Source organism: Aplysia californica, unplaced genomic scaffold (genome assembly GCF_000002075.1).
Source record: "Aplysia californica isolate F4 #8 unplaced genomic scaffold, AplCal3.0 scaffold00262, whole genome shotgun sequence".
Taxonomy (NCBI): Eukaryota; Metazoa; Mollusca; class Gastropoda; order Aplysiida; family Aplysiidae; genus Aplysia; species Aplysia californica.
The window spans coordinates 269,839-285,769 of NW_004797532.1; the positions used below are offsets into that span (position 1 = coordinate 269,839).

Genomic DNA, 15,931 nt, shown 5'->3' on the forward strand with positions numbered 1-15,931 from the left:
TTATACGTGTGAATATGGAGTCCAACACTACGGGAGAAGGTCCTGAGGCGATCTGTTTTCTGCTGCATCTGGGCTCGACTGTGGGAAAGAAGTGCCAAATCGTCGGCAAAGTCCAAGTCTTCCAGCTGACTGGAAAGGGTCCACTGTATGCCACCGCGTTGTCCCGATGTTGTATGTCTCATTATCCAATCCACTGCTAATAAAAAGAGAAAAGGCGATAGCAGGCATCCCTGTCTCACTCCTGTATCCACTTCAAACGAGTCTGTCCGCTGCCCTCCAAGTAAAACACTGCAACTCATTCCTTCATACATCTTCTTGATCAATCTCACAAACTTGTCAGGTATTCCGTAGTGGCGCATGAGCTTCCATATTGAGTCCCTATCTAGGCTGTCAAAAGCTTTCTCGTAGTCGACAAAGTTAACGTACAGGGAAGAGTTCCACTAGGTGGACTGCTCCGCTATTATCCTCAAAGTTGCAATCTGATCTGTACATGATCTCTTTTTACGGAATCCTGCCTGCTCCTCTCTTAGTTTTACATCCACGGCTTCCTTCAGTCTTTCCAGTATGGTACGACTTAAAATTTTCCCCGGAATGGAAAGGAGCATGATTCCTCTGTAGTTTTTACACTCTTGCAGGTCTCCTTTCTCGGGTAGTTTCACGAGCAATCCCTCTCTCCAATCCTGTGGAAATTCTTCGCTGTCCCATATCTTGCCAATAATTCCATGAAGAATCCCTGCCGCAGTGTCGATATCTGCCTTGAGAACTTCTGGGGGAATTCCATCTGGGCCGGCTGCTTTGTCTGCTTTCTGGTGTCTTATCGCCTCCTTGATCTCCTCTAAACTAGGCTTTTCTTCACTTACCCCCAGATCAATCTCTGCTGGTGGAATGTCAAACTGTTTTTCTAGCCTTGGTCTGTTCAGCAGCTCTTTGAAATGCTCCTTTCAGCGCTCTTTCTGTTCGTCTGGATTTGTGAGAAGCTTTCACTCTTTATCCTTCTCTGGCACCTCTGCGTTCTTGTATCTGCCTGCAAGTTTCTTGGTAGTTTCATACAGTCCTCTCATGTTTCCTGCCCCTGCTGCTTCCTCTGCCCCGCGCGCTAGGTCATCTACATAGTTTCTTTTGTCTTTCCTTACGCTGACTTTTACCTCCTTAATTGCTTTGGTGTATTCTTCTTGGGCCTTTGCTTTGGCTGCTCTTGTCTTGCTCCTGTTTACCTGATCCTTTTTCTTTTTCCTTTCTTCTATCTTCCTCAGAGTGGTGGCCGATATCCAAGGCTTGTGCTCACGTTTCCGTTTCCCCAGTACCTCTTGACACCCAGTGGTCCAGCCTTCTTTTGTTGCCTCCCATGTTTCTTCCACGCTGCTATCCTCGCCTAGTGTTTCCAACACTTGGAACCTGTTCTTAACTGCTACATTAAACTCCTCTCTTGATGATGGCTCTCTAAGAAATTCCACGTTGTACCGGTACCTATGATTATTGACAATTCCCTGTCTTCGCTTTAGTTTTAGTTGGATGGTTGAAATGAGCAAATGATGGTCCGAAGCTACGTCTGCACCCCTGTAAACTCTAACATCCCTCATTGATTTCCTGAATTTCTTGTTGACACATATGTGGTCAATCTGGTTTTCAGTTTGTTGGTCTGGTGACACCCATGTTGATTTGTGTGTCTGTTTATGTGGGAAAACAGTCCCTCCTATCATGAGCCCATTCGTTGCACATATTTCTGCAAATAGTTCTCCATTCTCGTTTCTGACTCCAAGTCCGTGTTTCCCCATGATTTCCTCAAAGCCTACATTGTCACTGCCTACCTTAGCGTTGAAGTCTCCCATTAAAATCAAGATGTCCTTCCTTCTAACCTGCTCAATAGTATTTTGTAGCATTTTGTAGAAAGTCTCTTTCACATCCTGGTCCTTATCATTAGTGGGGGCATATCCCTGGATAACATGAAGGTTGATGTCTTTCTTCCGTGAACGGAATTCATCTGATATTAGTCGCGGGCCCTCTGCTTTCCATCCTATCAAAGCCCGCTTGGCGTGTGTTGATAACAGAATACCTACTCCTTCTGTATGCGGCGAGTTTTCCTCCAGATGTCCAGAGTAGAGAACTGTTTCCCCTGAAGCAAGTTGGCACTCCTCTGCATTCGTCCATCTCGTTTCACAGAGACCCAATATGTCCAGTTGGTAGCCCTCCATCTCTCTTGCAACCTGCAGTGCCTTCACTGCCTCGTACATTGTACGAACATTCCAGGTGCCAAGTCTGGTGGTTTTTCTGGTCGACAGGAGGTTCCTCGGCTTGGTGGCTTCCTTCCGGCTTTCACCACATTGCGTCATTCTACACTCCATATTCTCTCTATTCTCTCCTCTCCTCGGTGATGAAGGTCCTCCATCTTCCAGAACTGGCGGTCGTGTTGTTTTTGCTGTTGATGTTTTTGTAGCTGCTTTTTGTTTTATGGGAAAGGGCTGCTAACCCTTTGCCCAACCGACCTTAGTCGCCTTCTACGACATGCGCGGTACGGATACAGTGGTCCTATTCTTTGCTCAAAAACAGAATACGAACTGAAGGAAGGCCATTTCCCCAATTGAAAGGCTGATAACTGATGTAAGATGTTGCTGCTGCTACTGTTGCTGCTTGCTGCTTCTGTTGTTGTTGTTGTTGTTATTGTTGTTGTTGTTGTATTTGTTGTTTTTCTTCTTCTTCGTCTTCTTCTTCTTCTTCTTCTTCTTCTTCTTCTTCTTCTTCTTCTTCTTCTTCGCTGTTGTCATTGTAGTATGGCCTAAGTAAATGGTCTATACTGTATCCGTCATTTAAGTAAGAGCCCACTCTGTGCCTCCAAAAGAGCGTGTTCTTTTCAGGCACGTTTGTTTACTTTGAAAAATGGGAGCAGAAATAAACAAATATAAAAACGACTATTGAAATTTAGAAAAACAAATTCAATAATTAACAACGATGTAAACTTTATAGACTATTCCTCAAATCAACACGTCAAACGAAAAACAAAACAACCCCCCCCCCCCCCCAAATCACAGTGTGGAGACTGAGATCAAAGTCAAGTGGCATTAATTTAATTGTAAAGGTAAAACTAACTTTCTTCTAAAAGGTAACCAAAACGTACAGTACGTACGGAAAATGTTTGACAAGCTTGACGTCTTACGTTTTTCACGAAAGCGTGAGGAAGCGTGTCGTCCGCACTGGGCCCAGGTAATATAGAAATAAAAGGTTGAACGGTTCCATACGCACTTTGTGAGTACGTAAGCGTACGAAAGTGGAGTATGTGAACCTTAGCCCTTAGACAATTTACTAGAACGCTTTAGAATTTCAAATTCATCTCTTGCGTTTTTTGTTTGAAATTACGGAACATCAAGCTACGAGAAAAACCATAGCAACTATGTTTAAACAGTTCAACAGTCTGGCAAGTCGGCACACACAATACATATATAACATAGTCGTGACCGAAACTTCCGTCAGAAGGCTGCGTGCATGTAGTTTGTGACACCCAAGAACATCAATATCTTCCTTCGTCATGTTCCTAGGTTACAAGCCCCCCCCCCCTCCCCTTCTTTTTTACGTAGGTTGCGTACCATCTGCTCTTCGCTTTAAAAGGTTGACACATGCGAATTTTACGTATTTGAACAGATGTACTTTTGCTGATATCCTGATTCCAAAATGAACTCTCGGGTTAAAAGGTATGTTTTTAAAAAGTTCTGTAAGCTTTTTAGAAGTTTCGTCGCTTTCGGATTTATTCATAAGGTCCTGTTAATCTATGGATATACGCTATATAAAGAACTAAGTTTAAAAGATTTTCAGGTGACATTGCCCTTTTATTTGGGAAACTTTTCTTTTCCTAAGAAATATTTAAAATATTTATCTTATCATTGTAGGCCCTAAGGGCAAATCGTTAAACAGAATTACAAATTTCTATCTGCTCAGTACCTAGTTTTGAGAATTTTGACGTCGAAGATTTGTCTTTCCCACCATGTCAAGCTTTTTGGAATGGAATTCTTTGAATCTTGATTACGACTCCGAACTACCTTACTATTTTGATTGAACTGAGGGAACACTTGCTTTCTCACCTCACGGTCTTAGTAACCCAAAACGGTCAAAAATGTCAGATAGATGTTGCAAAATATTAGAATCTCTAGTGGAGAATGTATATGCCTATTCTTTTCATAATATTTATGTATCTTACCAGGTACTCATAGACTTGCTACTTTTTATTTCTGAATACTTTGACGATTAATACAGTTTGGCCTTCCCAAAATTATAGCACACACTTCGTTCAGTTGACATCATATTGAATTACGATGAGATCAATCCTAGTTTCAATAGACAATGGTGGTCTAGGGGCATGGGAGGGGGGGGGGGGGCGGCAGGTATGTTCTCGAACTTGGGTTAAGTCATTGTTCTCAACTCAGTTGGCGTGGTTAGGTAGGAGTTGGACAATTCACCCTCTTCGATAACTTCATGGACTGCCCAGATCGGATGAAGAGTAGAATTGCAATCACGTAGTGAAAGTAACTGAGGTTAAGAAATGAATCTACCGGCCGCCGTAGGCTGATAGACTACGTTTTCCGCCAAATTGTAAAGTTTCGAAGTGGGTGTGCTAGTTGAGGTCCGGCTTTGTACCGTCCCTAATGGAAAAAAATCCACGCTAAGTGTTTGGTTGATGAATAGTTATTGTAAATTGTGTTACCCAGTAAAACATAGGATGAGCTATTTAGAGGCCGGCTGCTTCGATCCTCCCTGTCGGGGCCATCCCATCGTGAGTGGGATTGACTTCTCATAATTTATCTCATAACAAAACAAACTTTTTGTAAAGATCAAAGTGTATTCAAAATATTTCTTATTTCCGAGCCCGTTGTTATTATATATACTTGATCGAGGGTGAACAGATAGATCCCTATGGGTATTATGTTGGATTACGCAGCTAAAGACCGTGATTCATTTCCCCAACGTGGGTTTCTTGAACTTAGATTGTTTCATGGCTTTCCACCCATCTGACTCCGTCCTTTTGAATTGTGGGTCCCGCCTTTAACGTAATTTACCAAGTTTTAAAAAAGGCAGCCCCGGTACACCCATAACACACTATAAGATACGTGCTTAATACATCAACACCTCTGCACCCCCCCCCGACCCAGAAAACAATATTATGGTCATATAAATATGGTCTGATCCCCAGTGTACTTGACGGTTTTCCGGGCGCGTGCAACTCTTCTGTGAAGCTGATGTCAAAACGCAAATAAGGTACTGCCTTAGAACTTCTTTTGACGATTGCCTTTCTAGAAAAGTACGAGGGGAGAATGCTAAAGACGCAGTTTCCAAATTATGTTTCGATAATTGTTCTGCTGTTTTATCTGAATTTATTCGCACTGTGTCTGTTTGAACACTAGTGTGCATGGTCATAAAGAAGAAAAGTTGGGTTCTCCTGTAACATTTACCACTATACAGGTTCATTTGTTGTCTATGTAAAACGCCCGCGCGGTAAAAGTATATTTACGATCCTCATCCCTCTCCCGTTCTGAATTCTAGGTAAAAAGCGTCTTCGGGCTCGACGTCACAACGGCCAAAATGAGACCCCAGTTAAGGGTAGACCTCAGATGTATATGCTATGATCTAGGTTAAATGAATTTTAAATGGATGGCTAAAGCCTACTTTTACCTCTACAGCAACCTCTTATCCGGACAGGGCTGGATGGTGAAAGAGAAAAAGAAGAAACAACAATCGCCGAGACAACGAAATGCCGTTGGGTCGACTCGCAGATAGAAAAGAAAATTGCAATTAAAGGAGATTTATCTGAAACCAGAAGAGTACATTTCTTGAGTGATTAATTTTTGGTGTTATTTACAGATTAATTTTTAAAAAAGCAATCTCAGGTAGAAATGCGTACAGCTGTAAAAAAGAATGTGGACACTTTCTGGTTCTAAAGATAAGAACTATAATTTGTTGATTTTATTGTCTGAATAATATGTCTTATTAAGGATAGCAGGAACAGTGACGTGGTAGCCCTCATGATTATTTCTGAAAGCTAAAAAACGGTTGAGTGTATTAATGTGTGCCAGTATTTTAAAAACATTTTTTCTCTTTTGAAAATCAGTCTAGAGACGCATACTCATTGTCATGCGCAGACGGAATAAAAAGCAAGATCGGGAGGCGAACCTGTATAATATATATGACAACCTTTGCCAGTTCGGGTATTTTCCGGGGCAAAACGACTCTTACCGAGTGTGCTTACCTCTGCTCGAAATGACCTCAACGTCCGAGGGAAAGAAGGAGCAGCAAAAATTCGCGTTGGCCAAACGCACTTGCGTGAGGTCCAGGTCGTACCCACAAGGACATGGTGAACTTGACAGAAAAGAGGAAAATACACCGATTATACCATACTGGAAAGTTAAGCGACGCCTCCACGCAGTGTTTAAGCAACATCGAAGTTTTGATTCGTTATTGCCTGACGAGTTCCGCATTGTCCACCTCAAGGCGGATGGAATAAATCAACATACTGAGACTTCCATTATCCCGGCCAAGTACCTGGAGAGTAGTCTTTGCTTTCCAAATTCTATGGTGAGCAAGAACAAATTAGACGACACTACCCAGTGGGAAAGTGACAGTTACGACCCTGCCCCTAGTCCTTTTCAACAGTTACAGCAAGTCTTCTCCAGTGACTGGGCGTTTGCTTCAGCACCACGGAGAGTACTGAAAACGAATATCCCCTTTGCCAAGAGAACATCTTGCGAAGTGTTGTTTGGAGGAGGGGTTTTGAATAGTTCAAATAAAGAAATTGTTTCCCCTTTTAACAAAAGTGTAAACATTCAAGATCATGTAACAAAAGCTCTAGAGCCTAATACAAGAACGGTTAGCAATCAGTCATCATTTGCAACTCAAGTCAAGGTGAAAGTACCACAAAAAGGTGTCCCAGAAAAAGTCAGGATTAAAACCAAATGTGTGGAAGGTCGGCTTGAAAAAGAGAACTCGCCACAAACGGCTTCTGCAACCTGTAAAAAAAACTTTAAACAAGCAGTCACCCTTTTTGCTCTGCCTAATGCATTAGTAAAAAACGAGGACTCAGTGGAAAAAAGAAGAGAATACACCTCAGCATCAGTGTTGGAGCTGCAAAAAGCTGATGACAGTAAAACGCTCGTGGAATCAAACAATGCATCTCTACGCGGGGTAAAGGTATGCCATTTGTCTTCACATATTGGCAAGATGCAACTCAAGCATGGATCAGCAAGAATTAGAAACCAGAGAAAAATATTTTCTGAATCGGGAAAATCTTTCTCACTGGAATCAACGACAGCCTCAAAGATTGTCAAGTCGAAAACACCGACCCTGCGTCGTAGTCATAGCACAGACAATAAACAGCACCACGTACTCCCGCAGTTCCAAGCATCTCTTCTTCTGGACGGAAACTATTTAATGGCGTCAGATGAAGAATTGACTCCCAGGGATGAAAGAAATTTTGGGCTGTGCATTTATGACCCAGTGGACATTTCTTTGTGTTCCCAGCTGCCAGGTACTTCAGGCATGAAAAAATCATTTGGCTCCGACACACCGAGCCAGCATACAAGACCTGTACCAAAAGGTTTGCAAAGACAAAACAGTATTTCATATCCTGACTTAAAAGCAGATCTAAATGATCTTGGGAAAAACTGTCTTTGGATGAACTCGAATGATGGCCAAAGCAAAGAGATTGCTCACGGCGTAGTGGTAGAATCTTCAGCACCATTATCGAATACTGCTTCCATCCAAGGAAACAGACGGGAGACCCTGCCGCTAAAAAGGCTGCATTCCGGATCAGATTTAAATGAGCGAGCGAAGAAGAGGCTTGAGGCAATGAAAGAAAAAGAACGTATACGGTGCCAGTCCTTGGTGATTACGAACACACCTAACTGCAGAGCCTTCAACGTTTGCACAGAGGTGTCTGAAAACATAAATAATTTTAGCCCAAGTGACAATATTGGGTACGTCTCTGAGTCGCAGTCGCACGATGAGCATGAAACTGTACAGGCCGCTGCTATAACTCTACAAGTCAAAAAGCCATTCAAATCACAGTCAGACATTCCTGAAATTTCTGCTCAAGTGAGAGCACTTCACAGGTCTCTGTCTGTTAACAAAGCACTAAGTACATATGGTGATGAAGCCAGTACGCAGCTGACATATAATTCTTCGCTTCTAGCTCGGGGTCAGTCTGAGAAAGGAGTCCGTCAACTTTGGCAAGGACAGCTATTGTCCGAAGGTGTCATCCACACGGCGAGACACTTTAGGCCATCAAAGGAAAAATGCTTCATAACAGCGCACAGTATAAACAAGGCGCTGGATTGGGGTAAAACGTCCTCTGGGGTGAGGGAAAATGCCGACAAAAATAAGAGTGACAACAGTATTATAACGAATTGTATGAACACACATTCAGTTATTACATGTCAAGGCACAGGTGTCAGCACTCAAAAGATGAATCTCGTGACCCTGAGCTTAACTATTGTTAAGATAAAGTCATGGAAAAGAAAATGTCGGGAACGAATACATGCACAAAGCGAGGACACGCTTTGTTGTGATCTCTCCGAGACTGATGACAAAGAACAGTATTCAGTTCATGCAGTTGACAGCAGTAAGGGATTAGAGTATAGCCAAGATCAGGCTGGATCTTCTGCATCTGAAAATGAAAACAGCCTGCTCTTGAGCAGCTGCCACGTTGGAATGTCACGGAAAAAAATAAACGCAGTCTCTTACAAAAATTCTGACAAAGAAATGATTAAAATGATATGTTCCAAACCTTACGATAGGACAAAGAGCAGCGTGTACACAGTGTGGAGGACCTACAGTATCATTCGGAGGTGGTCAGCCCGAGCACAGAAGTCGCACGTGACGAGAACGGAGACAGTATGTGAAACACATTCTGTGACTCATGCCTCGCTTCCTGGTCCAAGGATAGACGGAAGAACAGATGACAACTTTACTGACGTACATACACGAGATATTTTTTCCAACAACATTTGCAGAGACGATCCCCGGGGTCGTCAAAATTTAGACTCAACGGTCTCTCAACACTGCAGTGGTGACATAATTGATAGCAAAATAATTATCCCAGCTATGGAGATCTTTCAAAAGAGCACAAATGGCAGAGAATTTGGTAACATTGTAAATGCTCCCGAAAATGCAGAACGTATGGACCAGGTAGTAGAATCATCTAGCATTATAACAACAGTGCTAACACACACTAACAATGACGACGCTGATATGATCGGACAGGTTACAGGGACTTCTGAAGTAGTTAAAACAGTGTCCTCACAACTAATCGATGTTGACAAAGATGACGGAGTAGACTTTGTCGATAACAACCTATGTGTTAGTCCTAGTCACACTTCACCTGAGACCGCAAAACCGTGGAGTGAGCCTGATCTACAATCACAGCTTCTCAATGATACATTCGACGTTCGCTCAAAGTCGTGTCGATCTTCTCAAGGAAGTACCCTTAGTAAAAAAATGATAGATGTATCCCCAGTTGAAGACGAGGTTTTCTTTAGCTCCACTGTCTCTCTTCCTCTACCAGCATCCCCAGTCGTGAAAAACCCTTCAGCATGGCACAGCTTACAGCAAGCACAGCACTCATACCAGCACACGGCTCACGATGATAAACAGCAAGACGCCAAAGAAAAATTTTCCAGTGGGAACTGCCATCTCTGGGAAGTACAAACGGCTGAATTTTCAAAATTTGAAGGTGGAAATTCAGGTCAGTCTTATGCCTTAGAGTTTGGAGGTAGTCTACCTTGTGCCACGGACATAAATACAGCATCAGATATAGTGGACAATGTAGATGAGAAAACGGAAACATCAGTAAATGTCTTGGTTTCTGGAGTTGAAAGTGGAGCTTGTCATGAAGAACAACTTTGGAACGAGAAACGATGTTCTGTGTTGACCCAGGCAGATGAGCAAACACAAGTTAAGTGGAATACTTTTTCAACTGTAACTGACAGCAGACAAGTAGATCACTCAAACAGCAACTTTGAGGAGCATTCTCTGCATCCAAACGAAGAAGATGTACACAGCCAAAGCCTCGCGTACGCGCTTTATAAAAAGGATGGCCAAGATGACAAGCACATGTCCTTGTCAAATGAACAGTTTCCAGACTGCAGTATCTTTTTAACTGATACAGAAAAAATGTGTCCCTTAACGCTTTCGCCACTTGGCCACTCACTAACATCCGCAACGGCTAATGATCTTGATATCCATCCGAATGTCACGGTACGAAGTTCCTCCGTAAGCAGCTGTGATGTAGAGTTACTGGATGCTGGTAGAGGACACTTGAGTTCCACAGACTTTCTAGACGAAATGAGCGATACACTTGGCAGGAGCAGCAAAGATGAGGATGCTCAAGATATTGATACATTATCAGCCTCAGGTACGCTTAAAAGACAACGTTCTCCCTCCCTTCTTGCCATGTTCTCCACTGACAGTCTCTTTTCGAGAGTGTCAGATGGCAGCTCAGAACGAAAATCAGCAAAAAGAGAAACCAGTTTGAAGGGTAGCGGGCCACGAAAATCAAGGTCATATGGCCGTTTTCTCGAAGAAGATGAGGACGATGGCATGAAGGAATTACGAACTAAGACTAGGCACAGCAAATTAAAACTATCCCAGAGCAGTTTATTGGAAGAAAGAGGTCGCGGGTTAGATCTTGAAGATATATCAGAGAACACGTTTGGGCCATGCCGTGGTATGGATCATTTCCAGAAGCCGAAAGGCTGTGAAGATTTAGTATCGCTAGAGAATAAGACCCTTCTTAGTGCTAGGGTTAGGTCTGCTCGAGACTCACTCAAGGTTAGCCCTCCTCCTTGCGGGGGCAGTTGGCAGCGAGGGCCAACAGCAGATGTCCAGAACACTGCAGAACCCTCAGACTTGATCCCAAAGAACACAAAGAAACAGGTAAGCTACGGATAATGTGTTGTTTTTTAGTTGAGCTGTTATATTGCTTATGGCAAGTCAGTGGTGCGTTTTTGGGGTGAGTGGTATATTGATTTAATCATGGTCAGGCAGATCGGGTTGTACCTCCACTCCTACATCTGTTATTCTGCACCTGACAAGATGGTTGATTTGCGTGTTTCTTGAAACATTCAACTCAGGGTGATCCAACCCCACCCCCCCCCCAACAACTTTACAATTGTTTTTGGTAAATATTTTCCTCCACACTGGCGCTTTGTGTTTCAAATTTGAACGCAATATTTGGCAACCAAAAGGAATTTGTCAAATATTCATTTTAGATAGTTCCACAGAATGGTTTTGCTCTGAATAACGCAAAAGGAAAAAAACCAATTTTTGCCATGTCCCCATTTTTGAAGCATGACGCATCAGTTCGCATTAGTTTTACAACTAAAAGTCGCAAGGATAGCACCATATTGCAAGCTACAGCAGTTTAACAAGTCAACAGAAGTTGTGCAGATATTATTTCTGAAGTTTCCTTTCTCTGCTGAGATCACAGTTAAGTAAAGTAAAGAACAGAGAGTTTTCTTGTATTGAGATTTACCTCACCTCTACCTCATCATCCCCGACATTTCGTAAGTCTCACACAAGGTGCGGAAAGAAAACCAAAGTGCCCTTAAGGCCTTTGACTTTGCTGTCATGGGTAGAGATGTTCCGTCAGTTTAAATCTATAGAGAGAATCAAAATTTAAAATTCCAGGACAAAATGACCACTTCAGGTCGAGAACGCACCGTTCGCACCCCTTTTAAATGTCACCAGGATACAGAATTCAACAGTTGAGTCCCAAATGAGATGTCTGTCCACACATTCTCTTACTCATTAACGGTCCACTTTCTCAGGTAGATCTTCGCCTATGACAATACAAGTATCATTTTCATGTTCGTGAGGTTGACACAGGTGCGAAGGCTGACTTGTTTGACAGGGTAATCAAAGTGAAACGGGACCAGATATAGATCTATATGGCCTGTAGATATCACACAAGAATCTTACTCGAGGCGGCAACTCTGACTGAGTTGTAAATGAAAACAAATCCGGAATTCATATTGTATGTTCAACCGCCAAAATAATCGGGAAAGTATCTTATTAAATATCAGTTCCACTAAATTTAAATTAACTTTAGATGTGAATACATAAACACAAAGCAAAGAAGCAGAGATTTCAGTACTAGATCTATATGTTATAGATCTACCAGAGAGTCTAACTCTTTGGTAGAACATGACAATTATCATTTTTTAAATTTCACATTTGGCTGTTTTTGTTAGCCTTTCGCGGCCAGGAGCTGGTGTCATAACCGAGGTCACGATCTGATTATAGGACAGTAAAAGGTCGAGGAAAAAAAACAAGCACATGCAGCAGTAAAGAGATTGTTAGGAGTTAGTTCCCCTCACATTTGTGAGATAGACTCGACCAGTGTTCGTTAGCTTACTTAATCAGGGATTGGGATTGATTATAACTGTGGCCCCAAAGGGGTGAACAGGGTATATGTGGCAATGAAACAGCCATGACTGCTATGCACATGTTCCCTCAACTGTATTGGTAGACTCTTCCAGCCTCACTTTAAGCTTACTTAATCAATGCTTGCGACTGCTTATGGAGTGGCCCGAGAGGGGTGAGGAGGCTATTTATGTGGCCGTGAAACCGTTTTGAATGTTAGGCATACTCATTGTGGATTACGAACCTCTTTTTACTTTTAATTTAAGAGGTTTACGATTAAGGATGAATTTGACAGCGACAATGTTTCAAAATTAGGAAGGGAAGCAGTGGTTATTTGATTATATAGACGCTTCGCCCCTGGGTTGACATGGATCAGATGATGGCAATGTGTTCATGGTTCCTCGGTCGCCTTGGAAAGCGTAACCATTTCCTCAATGGCATTTGGTTCAGTGCAAAGTCCATTTCCGCATTTCAGGATAATAATATGTAAACTCCACAAATGTTGTCTATTGGGCACCCCACCCACCCCCTATCATATCTAAAAGACACTTCTTAATGAAAAGTTTACAGTGTGTGCGGTTTAAGCATTCATGGTTTGTCATGTCCTTATGCTTGGCCACCACGAATGACGCGTCAAAAATGTTTCAAATACAAAGGAGGACATGTAGAGCTCTGGCTCTAAGACTTCTAGAATAACAATGTTAGCTTTTTAAATCTATTAGAGAAAGTAAATATTGTTTAAATGTTACAGGGATAAAAAAAATTAAATGTTAAAAAGAAAAGGAAGAAAATAAGCCAACCAGTGGTTCACGACCTTCCTTAAAAGAATTATAATTCGTGCATTTTGCGTTTATAGGTGTTTTTTCTTTAAAGCCGTTTTTGTTTTCAACAAAAAGTTTTATCTTTATGAATTTTATGTCAAACAAATTCCTTTCGGGTGAATAATGTCTGTTCCAAATCACAATATTCTAGAACAATTTTTGTACGAGATATGCAGGGGAAAAAGTTGTAAAGTTTAAAAAAAATTTACTATCCTGTACTCGTAATTCAAACAGATCAAAACCAAAGAAACGTTAAAGAGAAGAAGAAAAAATATATAGATTAGCTTGTTGCCTCTCAAGCCGGTTGATTACCCGTAAATATTTTTACTCCCCATTGGTATACTATAAAATATTAATGATTTAGGAAGTGGACATTCTTGACCATGTCTGTCAGGTCCGACCTGGGCTGAGTGGGGAAAGGAATAGTGACAGACAGACGGAGATTCTCGAAACAGTAACTTCTCCACTTGGGACTCGAACTAACGTCGCCTGTGAGCAACGACAAAGCACCACTAGCCGTTATTGTTATTGTTATTCTTTTTCGTACTACCATCATAATTATTATTATTATTATTATTATTATTATTATTATTATTATTATTATTATTATTATTATTATTATTATTATTATTATTATTATTATTATTATTATTCCTATTATTATTATTCATAATTTTTAAAAATTATTATTATTCATATTATGATTCATATTATTATATGTTGTATCAGTAGTAGTAGTAGTAGTAGTAGTAGTAGTAGTAGTAGTAGTAGTAGTAGTAGTAGTAGTAGTAGTAGTAGTAGTAGTAGTAGTAGTAGTAGTAGTAGCAGCAGCAGTAGTAGTAGTAGTAGTAGTAGTAGTAGTAGTAGTAGTAGTAGTAGTAGTAGTAGTAGTAGTAGCAGTAGTAGTAATAATTTTTTAAAAAATCTCTCACTTATATTCTCTCAATTTATTTTTTTTTGCTGTATAAACTAAAAGTCATGTTTTGAACTTGTGGAGTTCAATTGATTTATTTCTTAGTTATTATATTTATTATAATTATCCTTAGTGTTATAATTATCATTATTATAAATAGTACTACTACTAGTAATAGTGACAATTTTGTGATGTTTTATAAAAAGAAGTTGTTACAGTCCCCTAGCGCTACCCACTTGCAGTCCCTAGCCCTGGGGGACTGCAAAGAAACACACACACACACACGCCACGCAGTCAACCATGAAACCAACATCACGCTCAGAAAACTACCGTGTTATAAAGACTACCGTTGTGGTTTTGGCTTAAACGTTCTTGCCATATCCACTACCGTAGTAATTTTTGCACATGCTGTAAACACTACCCTAGTGACTTTGGCGTAGGCCAAGAACACTACATGTATCTAAACTAAAAACACTACCACATACATACCAGATTGACTACCCACGCCAAAAACACTATCATCATTCTTCGTCAATAAACACTGCTGCGGTTGTTTTCCTGATTTAGACATTATGCTCTAAACACTATCCCAGTATTTTTAAGACCAGCAGATCTACCTTGGGCTATTATAACTAAGAGATGGCACCTGAAATGAGGGTTTAGCTTCAAATTTTTATTATTCTTTAGTTAGTTTAGCCACTATTGCGTCATTTTACAAAGTATTAAGCCTCAAATGGAATATGTTTCGTCTAAAATGCTTTTGAAAGGTAGCAATATACTACTTCTGAGAACAAAGTTTGAATTAACATTGCATTTTCCTCGAAAACATATTTTTCAATTAGTCCTTGAAAAATTTGTAAAGCGTTAGATCTTTTCTTCTTTTTTTTTTACTTACAAACATCAATAACTTTACTTAGAAATAAAAAAAAGTATGTGATATCTTGCTTATCTTTATTTGAACCACATCTCTGACAAGTTTCTTTTAAATTTAAATCCATTCATAAACTTATGACTTTTAGCAAAAACTGCACAGAAAAATAATAAATCATATTATGATTTCGAGGAAAATGCAATTTTAATTCAAAATTTGTTCTCAGAATAGAAGTAGTAAATCGCTACCTTTCAAAAGCATTTTAGACGAAATATTCTATTCTATTTGAGGAATAATGCTTGATAAAATGACGCAATAGTGGCTAAACTAAAGAATAATAAAAATTTGAAGCTAAACCCTCATTTCAGGTGCCATCTCATAGTTATAATAGCTCAAAGTAGATCAACTGGTCTAAAAAATACTGGGATAGTGTTTAAAGCATTATGTCTAAGTCACGAAAACAACCGCAGAAGTGATTATTGACGAAGAATGATGATAGTGTTTTTAGCTTAGAAATAGTGTTCATTTCGTTCGCCAAAGTCACTAGGGTAGTGTTTACAGCATGCGCAAAAATTACTACGGTAGTGGTTATGGCATGAAAGCAAAACCACAACGGTAGTCTTTATTGCATGGTAGTTTCCCGAGCGTGTTACACCGGCAAAGCGGGTTCGCCACGGCGCGGGAATAAAGCCAAAAGAAGTAAAGCAATACCTTGGAAGTAGAGAATGTTTGGTAATATTACGTGTAATACTAGGCCTACAGCTGGCATTCCATATGCCCGAAAAACCGATGCAAACTTCGGGTTCGGGTGCGATGAAAAAAGAGCCCCCCTTCCATATACCCGAAATTCATATCCGTAATTTCTGACTGAAATCACGGCACCAGTTCAGTCAGAGCAAGCACTCTACGTTGAAAACGAGAGAATTTTCC

The 15,931-nt window shown here is 40.8% G+C and overlaps 2 protein-coding genes across 2 annotated transcripts in view; one reads left to right on the forward strand and one right to left on the reverse strand.

The window, feature by feature from the left end:
* Nucleotides 1–980: 980 nt before the first annotated feature.
* Nucleotides 981–2,330, reverse strand: LOC101845172 (craniofacial development protein 2-like). Its single transcript, XM_013083911.1, has one exon. It carries the CDS (start codon nt 2,328–2,330, stop codon nt 981–983), a length of 1,350 nt encoding a protein of 449 aa, XP_012939365.1.
* A 1,303-nt stretch (nt 2,331–3,633) lies between these two features.
* LOC106012110 overlaps nt 3,634–15,931 on the forward strand; it is a 16,003-nt gene continuing 3,705 nt past the window's right edge. Inside the window, exons 1-3 of the mRNA XM_013083916.2 lie at nt 3,634–3,683; nt 5,177–5,241; nt 5,664–10,908. Coding sequence (XP_012939370.1) covers nt 6,115–10,908 — 4,794 coding nt within the window. The 5' untranslated portion in view covers nt 3,634–3,683; nt 5,177–5,241; nt 5,664–6,114. The remainder of the gene's footprint in view (nt 3,684–5,176; nt 5,242–5,663; nt 10,909–15,931) is intronic.

Bases quoted from the DNA above. Each gene is read 5' to 3' on its own strand.
- LOC101845172 (XM_013083911.1), bottom strand. From the start codon at position 2,330: ATGACGCAATGTGGTGAAAGCCGGAAGGAAGCCACCAAGCCGAGGAAC.